We start from the raw sequence: 13427 nt of genomic DNA, 5'->3' as shown, positions 1-13427 counted from the left end.
TAATTTGACCTTTTACTCTGTTAAGTTGCATTGCAAAAGATAAACCCTTGCAATTTATTTTTACACGGTCTTCCTTTAAAATACAATTTTAATTAAATACCACTAAAACATGAAAAAGGACTTCATTATATCTTACACAATTTAGAATGAGAGCTGGTTTTATTTGACTATCCCATTCCTAAATTCACTTAAAAAAGAGAAAAAACAGTTTATCTTCTGCACCAAATATAGCCAACACCACCCAATTCTGCCTGTGAATATTCAATGTAAAACGAAGAAATAATGCATATTTATTTAGCTCGCATTTGTTTTGCTCCTCCAAGTCACTATTTATCATAGCAATACTGTGCTGTTTCACTGCACGTTCACTGGTGACAGCTCAGTACTGGCGCACACTTAAATCCCCCTACACATCCACGAAATTTCCATCTCACACTGGCCCCTGCAACCTCGAGATCCATTCAGCCTTGTTACCTGTCCTGCAGCATTTCCTTAAATGTCTTCGAGCTTCTCTCAGATTTCTCAAGCGCCTGCTTTTCAATTTCTTCCCTTTCTTCTTTTTTCTTCTGCAAGTCTGAAGTGTAGCTTTTTCGACGATCTTTCCATTTTGCAAGGTCCTGACAGAAGAAAATCACATCACACAAACATACCTGAATTTCTACACACCCTTTCTGGCAGTGAGAGCGCCCCGGAGTATCCCATTACATAGCTGAAACTATTCACTTCCACTTGATGCCAAGGTGCCCTAATTCTGCTTTTTATAGCCAGCGTTTCTGTACCAAGGCTTTATCTCATGTGTCTGCCTCAAAAACCTGACCTAATAAGATAGTCCCCATTTTTGTTTTCCTACCTCCCTGCCCATTTTACGAAGAAAGCTACACGCTTGTAATTAGGTACCAGGTCAGAAAGATCAGGAACTGTTTCAAGTTCATTTTCATCCCACTCCCATCATCTGGCTGTTATAGGAAATGACGCTTTTTCACTAATGAAACTGGAAAAGAAATATGATTGCAAAATGGTGACACGTGGGTGCACACTGGGTCTTCCCTTTAACAGACCCCGAGCTCAGTCCCTCTTTGAGGTGGGGGGGGCTGCCCACAGACAATCAGATGCCCTCCCCCTCCCCAGGAACTCCCAGTGTAGAAGAAAAGACACACACGTAACTGAGGGTTCAACCATGAGTGAGGTAAGACTGCTGAGAGAGTAGGGTCCAAAGGAGCTCCCACCTTGGGCAGGGGCTTGGGAAGGCTTTACTGGGAAGGCCAGACTCAAGTACATGACTTCAAAGTGCGGCAATAAGGAAGGTCACCCGGGAACATGTGGACACCTGTTTCCCTATTTCTAGGAATGGAAGTCTCACCTGGCAGGGTGGACCCAGGACAATCACCTAACTCAGCTTTAAATTGCCCTCGCAGTCTAAGCTGGTGCTATCCCCCAGGGGTTTAAGGTATTTTGAATGGTACAACTTTTTTCAATGCCTCCAAAACAGAGACATCCCATATTAAAAACTGCTAGTGTCATTCCAGCCCAAGTACAAGCCGATCCAACGTCTCAGACTAAAGGGAAGCTCACCCCCCAGGTCCTGTGAAGCTAAATTTGATTTATACCCTTTGGGGGCAGACCAAGCCATTCTGCTTTAAAAACGGCCTGAAACCAATATGCACAATTTTCAGAAAGAACAAAAGCAGTGTGCATTTTGTCCTACAGGATAACAAGAAAGAATTTTTACCTGACTCAACCTAATGGATAACTCCTCAATACTTATTTTCACACCCAAACTTTTACCATGTATTTTGGCACAGTGACACTGAATTACTGTTTCCTGACAATTAAATTGAGTCCCCAACTAAAACAGCCACTTGAATTTTGAATGTAGCCACAACAGGGGTTTCTTCTTCATTACTTACACTTTCATTCCTTTGAAAATTAAGATTTACTCTTCCCTGGCCCTTTTGCTCATGCTACTACTAAATGCTATTACCATAAAGATGTCCACACTTCTTTGGGTTTGCTCTGTATAGTTTATGGCATTTCTTTACACTCCTTTGGTTTATAACAATTACCCCTTTCACAATAGGTCAGGCTTTTTCTCTGCAGGGACGGAGCTACAGATTAAGTCAATATTCACGGAGAAATCTTGATATATGACAGCTCTGTGAAAACACCTAATTACAATTCATTTTATATAGTTACTCTTTCAACCAAAATATTACCCTGACTTACAGTTCATACTTCTTATCAACCTCCTTTATTAACTCTAAGGACCCATCCCTCCCTCCTCGCTGATGCCAGGAAAGACTCGGGGCTGGAGCCCCCGACCCCCCACTCTGCCAGGCCCTAAGCAAAGTTTCTTCCTTCCACAAGCAGCGGTAATAGTCCTACCCCAAACTCAACCACCAAAGCAAGTCAACAAGTTAGCAAACCTGCAAGGAAGCAGCTTCTCATACTCAAGAACTCGAGAATATTAGAAGATCCACATCTTACTGTATTTCCACAAGTCTCACTTAAAATACACAACAGTAATCAAACAAAAAGGTTTCAAAACTTTCTTTAAAGGAAGTTGATCACATTTTCTACAAGACTGAGTTCTTCTTTAATAGCAAGAAAAATTCTCTCTTGAGTATGCTGACTTTCTTTTCAGGGAAGCAGAAACGTCAAACAAATAAACTTTCCCCATCTTTCCATCTCCCAATATAAAGCGTACTCACATCCTGCCATTTCTGATCTTGCTCTTTTAGTTGTGATTTTATTTTCTGCATCTCCTCGTAACGCAGCTGACGCCAGTTCTGAACATCCTCTGCGCTGACATCGCTCATGGACTTACTCCTGTAACAACAACGCCCTTGGTAAGCAAGGTTCACATGACCGGATTTAAGGTCAAAACTGGAAGGTTGGGCTTATACTTGGAAATTCCACCTAAATTTCTGCCATACACCTAGACGCTTCAGTGATGATATCACAGAAACAGCACTACAGAGATAAATGGTGTTTTTCCAAAACGCAGAAACAAGAGCCTCGCACCAACTCGAGTGTGAGTTCTTTCACAAGATGGCTAAAGTAAACTTGCCCAAGTTGATAAGAACAAGCCAGAGTTCCTATCTGCAGTGTTCTATGCATCCAAGAGTTATTTCAGAAAAATGACAATTATGAGTCCCTAGAATCATTTGTCTTTATTTTTCTACCTCTCCCCATGATAACCTCGTAAGGTTTGGCTGCCTTTTCTGGGCACTTATTAAATAATTTAATGATTACCTGATATTTTCTCCTCAAGTTCAATACCTCGAGTAAATGCGTTGCTTTTTCTCAAGGATTTTATAAGCCCTGCCCACTGTTACACTGGACTTGTTCTCAAAGCACCACACCACAGGTGGCCTCTAGTACCCAGTGGTAACAGAACCTCTACAGTTCTCGTTTTTAGTGAGGCAGCTTCCATCTCTTCCGTGCGTGACCCCTGCCATGAGGATGGACTGAGGGTCAGCTCTCTGGGACTCAGTCTAGATGAGAAACCAGTGAGCAGGGTGGGGTGTTGGACGATGCCCATGTGTGCTATGTGGGGGCACCTAGGAAGAGGTGGGGTGAGCTGCACCGGAGATGATGAGACTGAGGGAAAAAAGAGAAGGAGTCAGATCTGAATACTGAAGAGCAGGTAGGAATGAGTGAAGAGAGAGAGAGAGAGAGAGAGAGAGAGAGACAGAGCTTTTAAAGGTGGGATGCCCAAAATGCTCTTTCCTATAAATCTTTCATAATGTACTTCTGTTTTTATTTCATTGTAAGGAACCCTTCTCGGGGCCCTAAACTTTGCCTTCCCCAGGATTTTGCCATTGCTACGTGTCTTTTTTTTTTAAAGATCTTATTTGTTTATTTTTAGAGAGGGAGAAGGGAAGGAGAAAGAGAAGGAAAGAAACATCAATGTGTGGTTGCCTTTTGCATGCCCCCTATTGGGGACCCAGACATGTGCTCTGGCTGGGAATTGAACCCACGACCCTTGGGTTTGCAGTCCAGCACTCAATCCACTGAGCTACACCAGTCAAAGCACCATCGCTACATTTCTTTTATAACATGCTCGCCCTTGGCTAGCTCGCAAATTCAATTATGACCTCTATGCGAATGACTCCCCAAAAGTATGGACGAGGGCAGGTTCCCTCCTTTAACTCAATTACAATTGCTCATTAGATTAACATCTCTGCATGGATATCCCTAAGCACCTAAATTGTAAAAAGACCAATTGAAAGAATATCAAATAGGATTTTGTAAGCAGTAACTCACAAAACATATGGCTATTGTTGATGTAGCCAAACTCAGCCCTGTCCCCAAACTTGCTTTTCTTCCTGTGCTCTGAGTGGTGTAACCTGCCCTCCGACCATCCACATTCGAAACCAAAGAAGCATTTTTTACCTTTGCCTCTCCCTCCTTCCTACTTTCAATTAGTTATCAAGTCCTCTTACTCAGTGTCTTTTTTTTCCATTTCCACTGCCAACACCCTAGATCAGAGCATAGTCAACTCTTACTTAGACTTTTTAAAAAGCTTCTTCCATGATCGCCCAGCCTCCAGATGCAGTGCAGCTCTTTCCTGAACTGCTCCCTCCTCTCAGAAGCCCTTCGTCAGTACATGTGCCTTCTTAAATGGCCCTCTGTCCTCAGGAATCCTGCTAGACTAACCTCCGGATGGGTATATGCAAATTCTACTGCAGTTGTCTAACAGGCAACTCGAAGTTACCTTGCCACGGACCAAAAACACGATTGTCCATCCTACACCCTGCTCATCTGCCATCTTCCTCATGTCAATAAAAGTCAACTCCAGCGTCACAGGCTGCGGGCCAGAAATCTTGGAGCCATCCCAGACTCCTCTCTTTCTCTCACATACACATGGTCGCTGATCCCATCAGCAAATCCTGTCACTCTGCCTTCTAAATAAATACATCTAGGATACAACCACTTCTCACCACCTGCACCGTCACCATCCTGGTCCAGGCCCTCCCAGCTCTTGTATGTATTACTATTATTACTACAATAATTCGTCTTCCACCTCTTCCTGACCAACCGTGTATTCTTTTCAAAACTGCGATCAGATCATGGTATGCTTCTACTCAACGCCCACCAGTTCCTTCCCATCTCACTCAAGTTAAACACAAACCCTACCAAGACTTACAAGGCCCAACCATGACCTGGTCCCTACCTACTTTTCTGCCCTCATCTCCCGAAATGCTCTTCCCCGCTTGCTTGGCTACAGCCTACTGCCTTCCTTGTTCGTGCTCAAATATGAGCTCTTCACCCAAATATGCACAGGGCTTAATCTCTCACTCCCAGTCACCTGCTTAAATGTTACCTCAGCATTTCCTTCCCTGACCATGCTACAAAAAACAGCCAATGTCCCTCACCCTTGGCTCACTGTTTTCCTTCCTCTCCTTCTCCACAGCATATATGTTGCCATCTGAAATGTATGTTTATGTAGACATCACCTGACTTGCCCTATAAAATTACAAAGCAGGAGTTCTTTCTGGGCTGTTTGCCGCTACCATCTATGCCTCAAAGAGTACCCAGCCCGTGGCAGGTGCTCCTAAACGTATTAGTGATCAGGATAATATTCTACCATTTTGGTACAGTCTTCCCTGCTGCTCCATGCTATAGCTCTACCAGTGCTAAAGCTCTACCTTTCTCGTGGCATTTAAAGCTCAGCGCAGGTGTGTACGGTGCGTGCACAAGCGTGCACACTGACCTAGCTCCTTCCAGGCTCACGCGTTGCTTGGAGGACACACTCATTTAACATCCATGGTAAGAATGAAGAATGTTTTATCATATTTAATCAAGCAAAATAAACTTGAAATGTCTCTAATTTTTCGTGAGAATTTATGACTCCCAAAGTTTTACAAAGAAAGCTTTACGGGATTTATTAAAGGCTACAGAAAGATTACACATAGGAAATATATGAATTTAGATATGAAATTGCACATTGATCTATTAATGTAATATTACTTAACTGGGTATGACTATATAAAACTGATTTTTGTGAATTCGAGAATATGACCTAACTTGTAACTGCAATGAATAAAGCTATTTCAGCTAATACTGTAACAGACTCACTAGAAAGGGGCAAGAAAAAATTTCAAGAGCTGAGCTCAAGGGGAATCTGGATGTTTAAAACATGCAGTGATATACAGTCCCGAATGAAAATGCAATGTAAATGTTATATTAATCTTTTGGGAGGGGAAGGCTGGATGGTCTCCACTGGCCTACCCATGTCCATCAGTGCTCTCTAAGCCCTCCTCCTCCTGCACCACAAAACCTTAACCTGTGTCTTTTCAGAACACACACTCATCGCGGCAGAGGCAGCGTGGTCCTTGGAGAGCTCACATCATGGAGGCTGGTACACAGGCAGTGCCCAATGGGAACAAAGTGAGGTGAGCGCCGGGCAGAGCAGACAAGTCCTGGCATAAGGCAGCAACGTGAGCTCCGTGGGTTCCCAGAGCTGCATAAAATTACCGACACAAGCCTGAGTGCTTCCCATAGAGGCTGAGGCAGACCCTGCGAGGAGGCAGGCAGCGAGGGCTCCCAGCCTGCACCAGTTTTCAGCCCCCACCTAACATCACTTCATTTCTCTGAGCCTCAGCTCCTCCTCTGCTGGGAAAGGAGGAGATGTCAGGAGACGCGGGCCAGGTTATGACGACTGCTTTTCAATAATCACCTGGTGCCATGCACCAACTAGTCTTACTAAGGCAAATATAACTGTGTGGGATCTTCTGAAAACTAACTCCCAAAGCAGTTTCAAATGAGAGAGGTCACCCCGGGCCACACTGATACAATCTAGAACTTTTGGAGTGCAGGAGTGTTTCAGCCAGATCGCAAAGAATTCTTTCTTTCCTTATCAGAGTTAACAGCATAATAAACTTCTGAGGGCTCACCGTGTGCCAAGCAGCCTACAGGATTATCTCAGTCCACAGAACCCTCAGTCCAGTTCTGCCACTCAGAGCGGCCGTCCTGGGGAAAGCTGCAGCGTCTGTTCGCTTTCTCAGGGTTTCTGAAACATGCGTGACACCCACCCACCCGTCCACCTCACAGAAAATAAGACGGGCACCAGAGACAGTCCCCCGAAACCTGTTTGGGAAAACTATAAAAGTCTACACAGCTCTAACATGTCTTGTGGAATGAATTACTATTCACTAGCCAATCACAATTCCTACAATTCATTTAATTGTCACCTTTGTATTTGAAAAGGCTTCAATTTAGACTTAAAAAAAAAACAGGTCTAACGTGTGTTGCATTTTTAGCATTTTAAATAGCACTTAGAGTAAAGAAAGAAAGAAGGGGAAAGAAGGTATAGATTATAAAACAGTATTACTAAAATCTTATGTTTTTCTCCCATGATGCGAATCAACTGCTACTCTCCTGGAACTTCTGGACTGGTTTTATGGTGTTCAATTTTAGAACATTTATAGATAACTATCTAAGGAGTAAAGGATTAAAAAGGACCAAGGCGTAGCAAAATTTCCTTAATATAAAAACCACTGATAACCTTATGGGGCAAATAGAAATTCCATGACGCTAAATTAGGGGGCCCCAACCTTCAGAGGAAGATAAAAATATATTTATTAATGTACCTTCAGATGCAGGATGGGGCAAAAATAGGTTACAGTTGTAGGTATGCGAAACACAGCTTATCCTTGCATTATTGCTAATTATTATATTATTTTCCATGTGAACAACTGTAAATTGACTTTTGACCCACTCTGTGTACCTCCATTAGGTGTTGTAGGAATTCTCTAGAGAGTAATCAATACTAAAACCTGGGTTCGAGGCTTTAGAACTGCCATAAATGAGAATGATACACAATGTAAAAGAGACTTTTCAATTACAGGTTTATAGCCTAAGTCAGGGTTTCTAGGTAAGCTAGCAGTGCTATTGACATTTGGGGGCCAGAAAGTCACGTGTGGTTGGCGGCTACCCTGCATATTGAATGACAGTTAGCAGCCCCCCTGGCTATGAAGGCGCTAGATGCCAGGGCAACATCTGTCTTCTCAACAGCCTACCCAGCGTGCCAATAAAAAAATGTCTGCACACATTGCCAAATGTCTCCCAAGGGCAAAATTCCCAGAAAGTAACTCACATCAACTTTATTTTCCTTTTTATAGTCTTATGTGTCCTTACAGTTCTGAAGACAGTTTTAGCCAAAACCCACAGGTGAGATGTAGGTATCTTAGTTGCCTTTGATTACAACTTCACCTTGAATCAATATTCATTTCCTGTTGATGCTTGGCAGCAGATTCAATGGCTTAATCATATTATAAAATTGGATCTGGGTGCCCTTACAAATTTCTGTCATCAGAGCTCCCGCCAAGAAGCGTCGTGACCAAATCTTCGAATGTCACAAAACCATACAGACGTGAGTCCATGCAACATGAAAGCACACGTGTGAGGAGAGGCTGCCACATACAAAGCATCTTATCAAAAATAAAGTGGTGGGGTTAAATGCCGAATAAAAAGCAAGCCAGAAATTAATAATCCAAGACTTCAAAAGGTAATGCCCTTTTCTCTTTAGCCAGGTCCTTACCAAAAAGAAAGTATTCATTATTGTTCAACCACAGGATGGTGAACAAAAATGATTTTCTAGGTAAGTATTCCAAGCTTGAGAAGATACATTATGTCCAGAGAAATGTCACCCAGAAATATCAGTTCTTTTACATTTATAAACACTTACAAACACCTTTATAAACATGAAACAAGTTCCAGATTAGAAGCCTATAGTCAACTGAATTTTTTTGCTTTCAATGCAAATCAATTTAAGAAAAATATTGGTAACTGACAGAATATAGAAAAAATACCATATAATAGATTTTGATTCCAGTGGTCTAAAACGCATTTGAGTTTTGTGAAGACATATTTCTATTTGTTTCTTTCCATTATTTGACAAGGCAAGCATTATTCATCAATCTCAATTTACAGACAATCTTTATTTGTGCTGTTGCTTTGGCACCAAATCACTTTTAAAACAAGTGCTGTACCACGCAAGCAACGATCTCTAGATAGTCTACAGGAGGCATTTGCTGCCACTAGCAATAGCCCAGAAAAATCCTTAGCCTTCTGAGCCTTGGTGTTTGGTTTCTATCTTTTCTTAAACTGGTTATATAATGTATCCCTAAAGAGGAACTTGTACAGCCATTGAAACAGCTGGACATGTCTTGTTTACCAATGAAAACTCTTCTGCAAGTTATCATTCAAAATGCTTGAAGCTGCAAAGAGATTTTTTCATCAAGTCAAAAACAGCATTCCCAGGATGAATCAGGGTTAGCAGATGCTTAAGCATCATGCTGAAGTTGCCACGCTCATGCCCACTGATGGGAATACCGTAAGCACTTGAGGCGCTGGAGAGGAATAACACGCCCTTGCGTGGCGCATTCACAGCATGACGGGAGCCTGATTTTTAAAATCAGTGACTGAGAAGTACTTGCAAATTAGTTCCCGTGGTTCAGTTACGCTTTTGACATCCAGAATGGTTATTTGTTTTAAATAGTAATTTTAGTAACTTCCAAGATCTCTACACTATCAAATTATTCCAAAGCTATCAAAACTAGAGAATCTTAGAGATAAAATAAATCTCAATAAAGACACTTAGCTACTAAGTCTTAGGCCTTAAAATTGAAATACTTGATTAAAAATCAAGATTAAAATACTAACACACTTACGTTTACTTCCTGATAAAAAATATTAACAGTTAGATTCACAATATTACAAAAACTTTGATAGGAAATATTTATATGGGGCCACCTGGTTATTTTTCACTAAGAACAAACTATTTTACACAATCCGTATGTCATAAAAGTGGTATTTATTTTTAACACTGTCATTCTGGAAACAAAATATTTCCAGAAAATCATTTACATAATAATTAATATCTACCTGGTAACTAAAAAATTTTAACTATAAAGTAGTCAATAATTAAGAATTAGTTATAAATATGGTCCTTGCAATTATATTGGAAACTACCAGGATTTTAATTTTTGCAGTTTTGGCAGGCCAATTTGACTATAACACAGCAGTCTTGAAGATGTTCTGAACTCCTTCTAAAGGAAGACTAATGGCATTCACCAACCAAACTGAGAAAGCACCCCGTGAGGTAGGAGTATATAGATAATACCAGCTGCGTGTGTTCCCACCTCAGAGTAAATGCTAATATCCTCTTTCCATCATAGATTTTTCTAAACTACACTTACATGGTTTCCAACATCCAGAAATAAAAACTTAGGCCTATGTCGTATTCAAATACCAAAATAAATACACTTAACCCTATGTGTGAGTGCTTTTGCTACTTTTAATCAGCTTCCTAAAAGAAAAAGGAAGGAAACAAGACCTGAACATTGAAGTTCTGATCAAACAACCCCATTGCGGTGCTATAGCAGTGCATGCAGTGGGCACTCGGACGCTTTGCCTGAATTAGGTCGCCAAATTAAGAAAAATACCCCGTTTTAAGATCGCATGCATGGCCCAGAGCACCCCGTTTAGTGGCATGCCAGGAGACACGTGCAGTAAGGCAGCACACGGAGCACAGACAGTCTGCAGAGGTTCCTCTCCCGCTGCAAACCACAAAACTTACCCATTGGCACCGTAAATCTTTTGAAAGAGTCTAAGAAATCAGAAAACCAAAAGTTAAAAATCCATTTTCCCCAGTGTGTTGTTTTTTTTTTAAGTAGTCAACATTTTTATCTTGAGAGCCTAACAAAAGATGGACAAATCTCAAAAGGTTGCTTCTTCAGTCCCATCCTTGATCACGCCTCAGATTCCCATTGATCTTACATCTCAAGGAATTCACATTAAGCAAGATAAAGAGTTTCCCGATTTAGCATGAACTAAAAAATCCAAAATAAAAAGCTTTCTGTTGCCAGGAACTAATAAAAAGTGAGATTTGCATCTACAAACTTTATTCAACCTAATCATATTTGTCCACCCCAGAGTTCAACCACCTGAACATTCCTCAAACATCAAGTTGCATAACACAAGCATAAATGCGTTCATTATTATAGAAATGGCCATAATTACAGACATGTAAAATTTAGCAGACAGCAAATAATAGTCATGCATTTTAATAAAGTTTGCATTGAACTTTAAACGGTAAATGTACAAAGTCACACACTGACAGTCTGAGAAACCTAGGTCAAAAACAAAAACCAAAATCAAGTTAAATTAAACTTGCAATGCCACATTTTAAGGGAAATTTTTACACAAAAATCACACACTCCAAAATGAAAAGCACATAAAACCAAACTACAACCAGACTGTTTCAGAAACGCCTGGACACGAGAATAAAACTCTATAAACGGAATCGGAAAACACTTTCATGAAACACCATATTGCGGAATACTACCACAGTCTTCCTTAAGGCCAAAGGCAAGGACTGTGGGCACACCTTCTTAAACTGGCCTCAAAGAGCTGCTTCAGAGCTGTGCAAATATGGAATTTCATTTTTTCCACAATGTGTGCAAAGGTTTCTCAAAGCAAAATAAATTTTTAGAGGCTGCTTCAAATGGCTCGTTACATGCAGTCAGGCAATACTCGTACAATGCCACTTTCTCACACAAGGAAAGTTACACAAGACCATCCATTATAAGCAAAATCCTTGCAGGAACACACTCTGACCTCTCCACCATCAGCCGTTTCTTGTGCCTAAGCCTGCTGGCCTCCCGGATGGCCTCCCACTTCCGTAAGTCCGCCTCACTGCAGGGCCCAGGGGTGAAACTGATAGGAGGCAGAGGTGTCCCCAGCTTCCAAGACTGGATCTTACGAGTGAGCATGTCGTCTTTCTTCTGCCGATATGAAGGAACTAATACTCTACAGCTATTGCTTGCTTCCTTGGATGGGCGTGTCCTTTCAAGTACACAGAGAAATTTTGCTTGAATTTCCGGAGGAAGAGTCCAGGGCTCCGGGAAAGGGACTGGTTGGTATCTGTCTGGGGCCCCTGACAGAGGCACCTCTTTCTTCTGTGCTGGGATTCGGCGAACAATCATGTCATCTTTTTCTAGATCTGGAAGTACAAGTTCCCCTTCCCTACATTGCAGAATTATGTCTCGCTCTATAGGATCATCTTGCACGGAAAACCTCCTGAAGTCTTCGAAAGCCTGGAGAACACATGGATTGGCGCGGAAAGCCCCAGTCTTTCTGACAAAGAAATCGTCATTCTCCAAGTCAGGATCAAGGAATGACATCTCAGAGTCACCTCTTCTAGACCCTGGCCCATGAGAGACATTCTTCCTGCGTGTTATGAGCCTTGGGCCAGCAGTGGGATCGATTCTGACATTTGTTTCAGAAGATAAGATGTCTTCAGAATACGTTTGGAGGGCCTGAAGTAATAAAAACTGACTGAAGCATAGAAAAGAAAAAGGAAGGGAGAATCTTATTAAGTTTATGAAGGAGAACAGGTCGTTAGGTAGCAGACCAACTAGCCATTATTGTTTTATTGTAGGGGGCATGGGAGGGGCTCCCCCATGGAAGAAAAACTAGCATTTATGCTATCCCCCATGACTTTGCTGGACACACCACTTAAAGAAACACAAGCTGAGTGTAATTCTCAGAAAAAGTGGGCATCGCAAAGGCCAAATGATGGGACAGACTACACACACCTCCCTGAGACACAACCCAACACTCGCTTTCACCTCTCCCTCACTCCATGAGCCACACTGACCTCCTTCTCACCCCAGAGAAGCAGCCATGACCTTGGAAAGGTGCAAGTTGGTCATGAAGCACTGCATGCAGTGGGCACCGACAGGAAGCAGAAATTTAAAACTGCAATGCTCTGAAGCCACCTAAAAGACCTCCCATGGTTATTTTCTTTGCATTTGCCCACCAGACCTGCCTGTCCTAGTGTTCATCTAAAAGTTATTTTCCTTTTCTACATCACCACATGCGGCACAACTGTAAACTTAGGTCCACTTTCCCCAAAGCCTTTTAGAAATCTTTTTCCCAAAGAACTGCCTATACCACATGTGACTCTATACTATCTTACATATAATTCTGTCAAAAAATATTTAATCCTATGGACTTCCAAGCTCACATGCCCACACAGAAAGCAAATATGTTCTACATTATGCTTCTATACTAAGCAGTGAGTGAGGACGGTTTCATGATTCAGCACATCAAGGTCAGAGGTTAACGGAGCAGCAGAAGCTGGCACAGGTGCTGCAAGCCAGACCCAGCGCGGGCAGGTGCGTGCAGGCAGGGACACCTGGGCTCATCTGAAGCACTGCTGGTTCTCCAGGCTGTACAGGTGTCCCGTGTGCTCCTGGCTCGGTGGGTAGCTAGTTCCATCAAGAGTGAACGTCTCTGGCAGCTTCCATCTAGCCTATGCTCTGCTTTTTGTATCCTACTAAAGATGGCAGAGCTTCCATCAGAGCCTGAATCCTCATCCTCAGAGTCTGAATTCTTCCTACCATGGAATGAGGCAG

The 13427-nt window shown here is 42.1% G+C and overlaps 1 protein-coding gene across 6 annotated transcripts in view; it reads right to left on the bottom strand.

Moving 5' to 3' along the window:
* The window catches only part of LMO7 (LIM domain 7), a 214108-nt gene that overhangs the window by 35980 nt on the left and 164701 nt on the right, over nt 1-13427 (bottom strand). For 3 of the 6 annotated variants that reach the window (XM_053665513.1, XM_053665515.1, XM_053665514.1), the window contains 5 exons: nt 13208-13408; nt 11626-12345; nt 10586-10615; nt 2709-2826; nt 475-617 (listed from right to left, as the gene is read on the bottom strand). In XM_053665513.1, coding sequence (XP_053521488.1) covers nt 475-617; nt 2709-2826; nt 10586-10615; nt 11626-12345; nt 13208-13408 — 1212 coding nt within the window. The remainder of the gene's footprint in view (nt 1-474; nt 618-2708; nt 2827-10585; nt 10616-11625; nt 12346-13207; nt 13409-13427) is intronic. The other 3 variants (XM_053665516.1, XM_053665517.1, XM_053665518.1) reach the window with 2 other exon arrangements.

The sequence above is a fragment of the Artibeus jamaicensis genome, unplaced genomic scaffold, assembly GCF_021234435.1.
Source record: "Artibeus jamaicensis isolate MK-2021 breed Jamaican fruit bat unplaced genomic scaffold, CSHL_Jam_final contig_415, whole genome shotgun sequence".
Lineage (NCBI taxonomy): Eukaryota > Metazoa > Chordata > Mammalia > Chiroptera > Phyllostomidae > Artibeus > Artibeus jamaicensis.
This window is presented reverse-complemented; position numbering and strand designations above follow the sequence as displayed.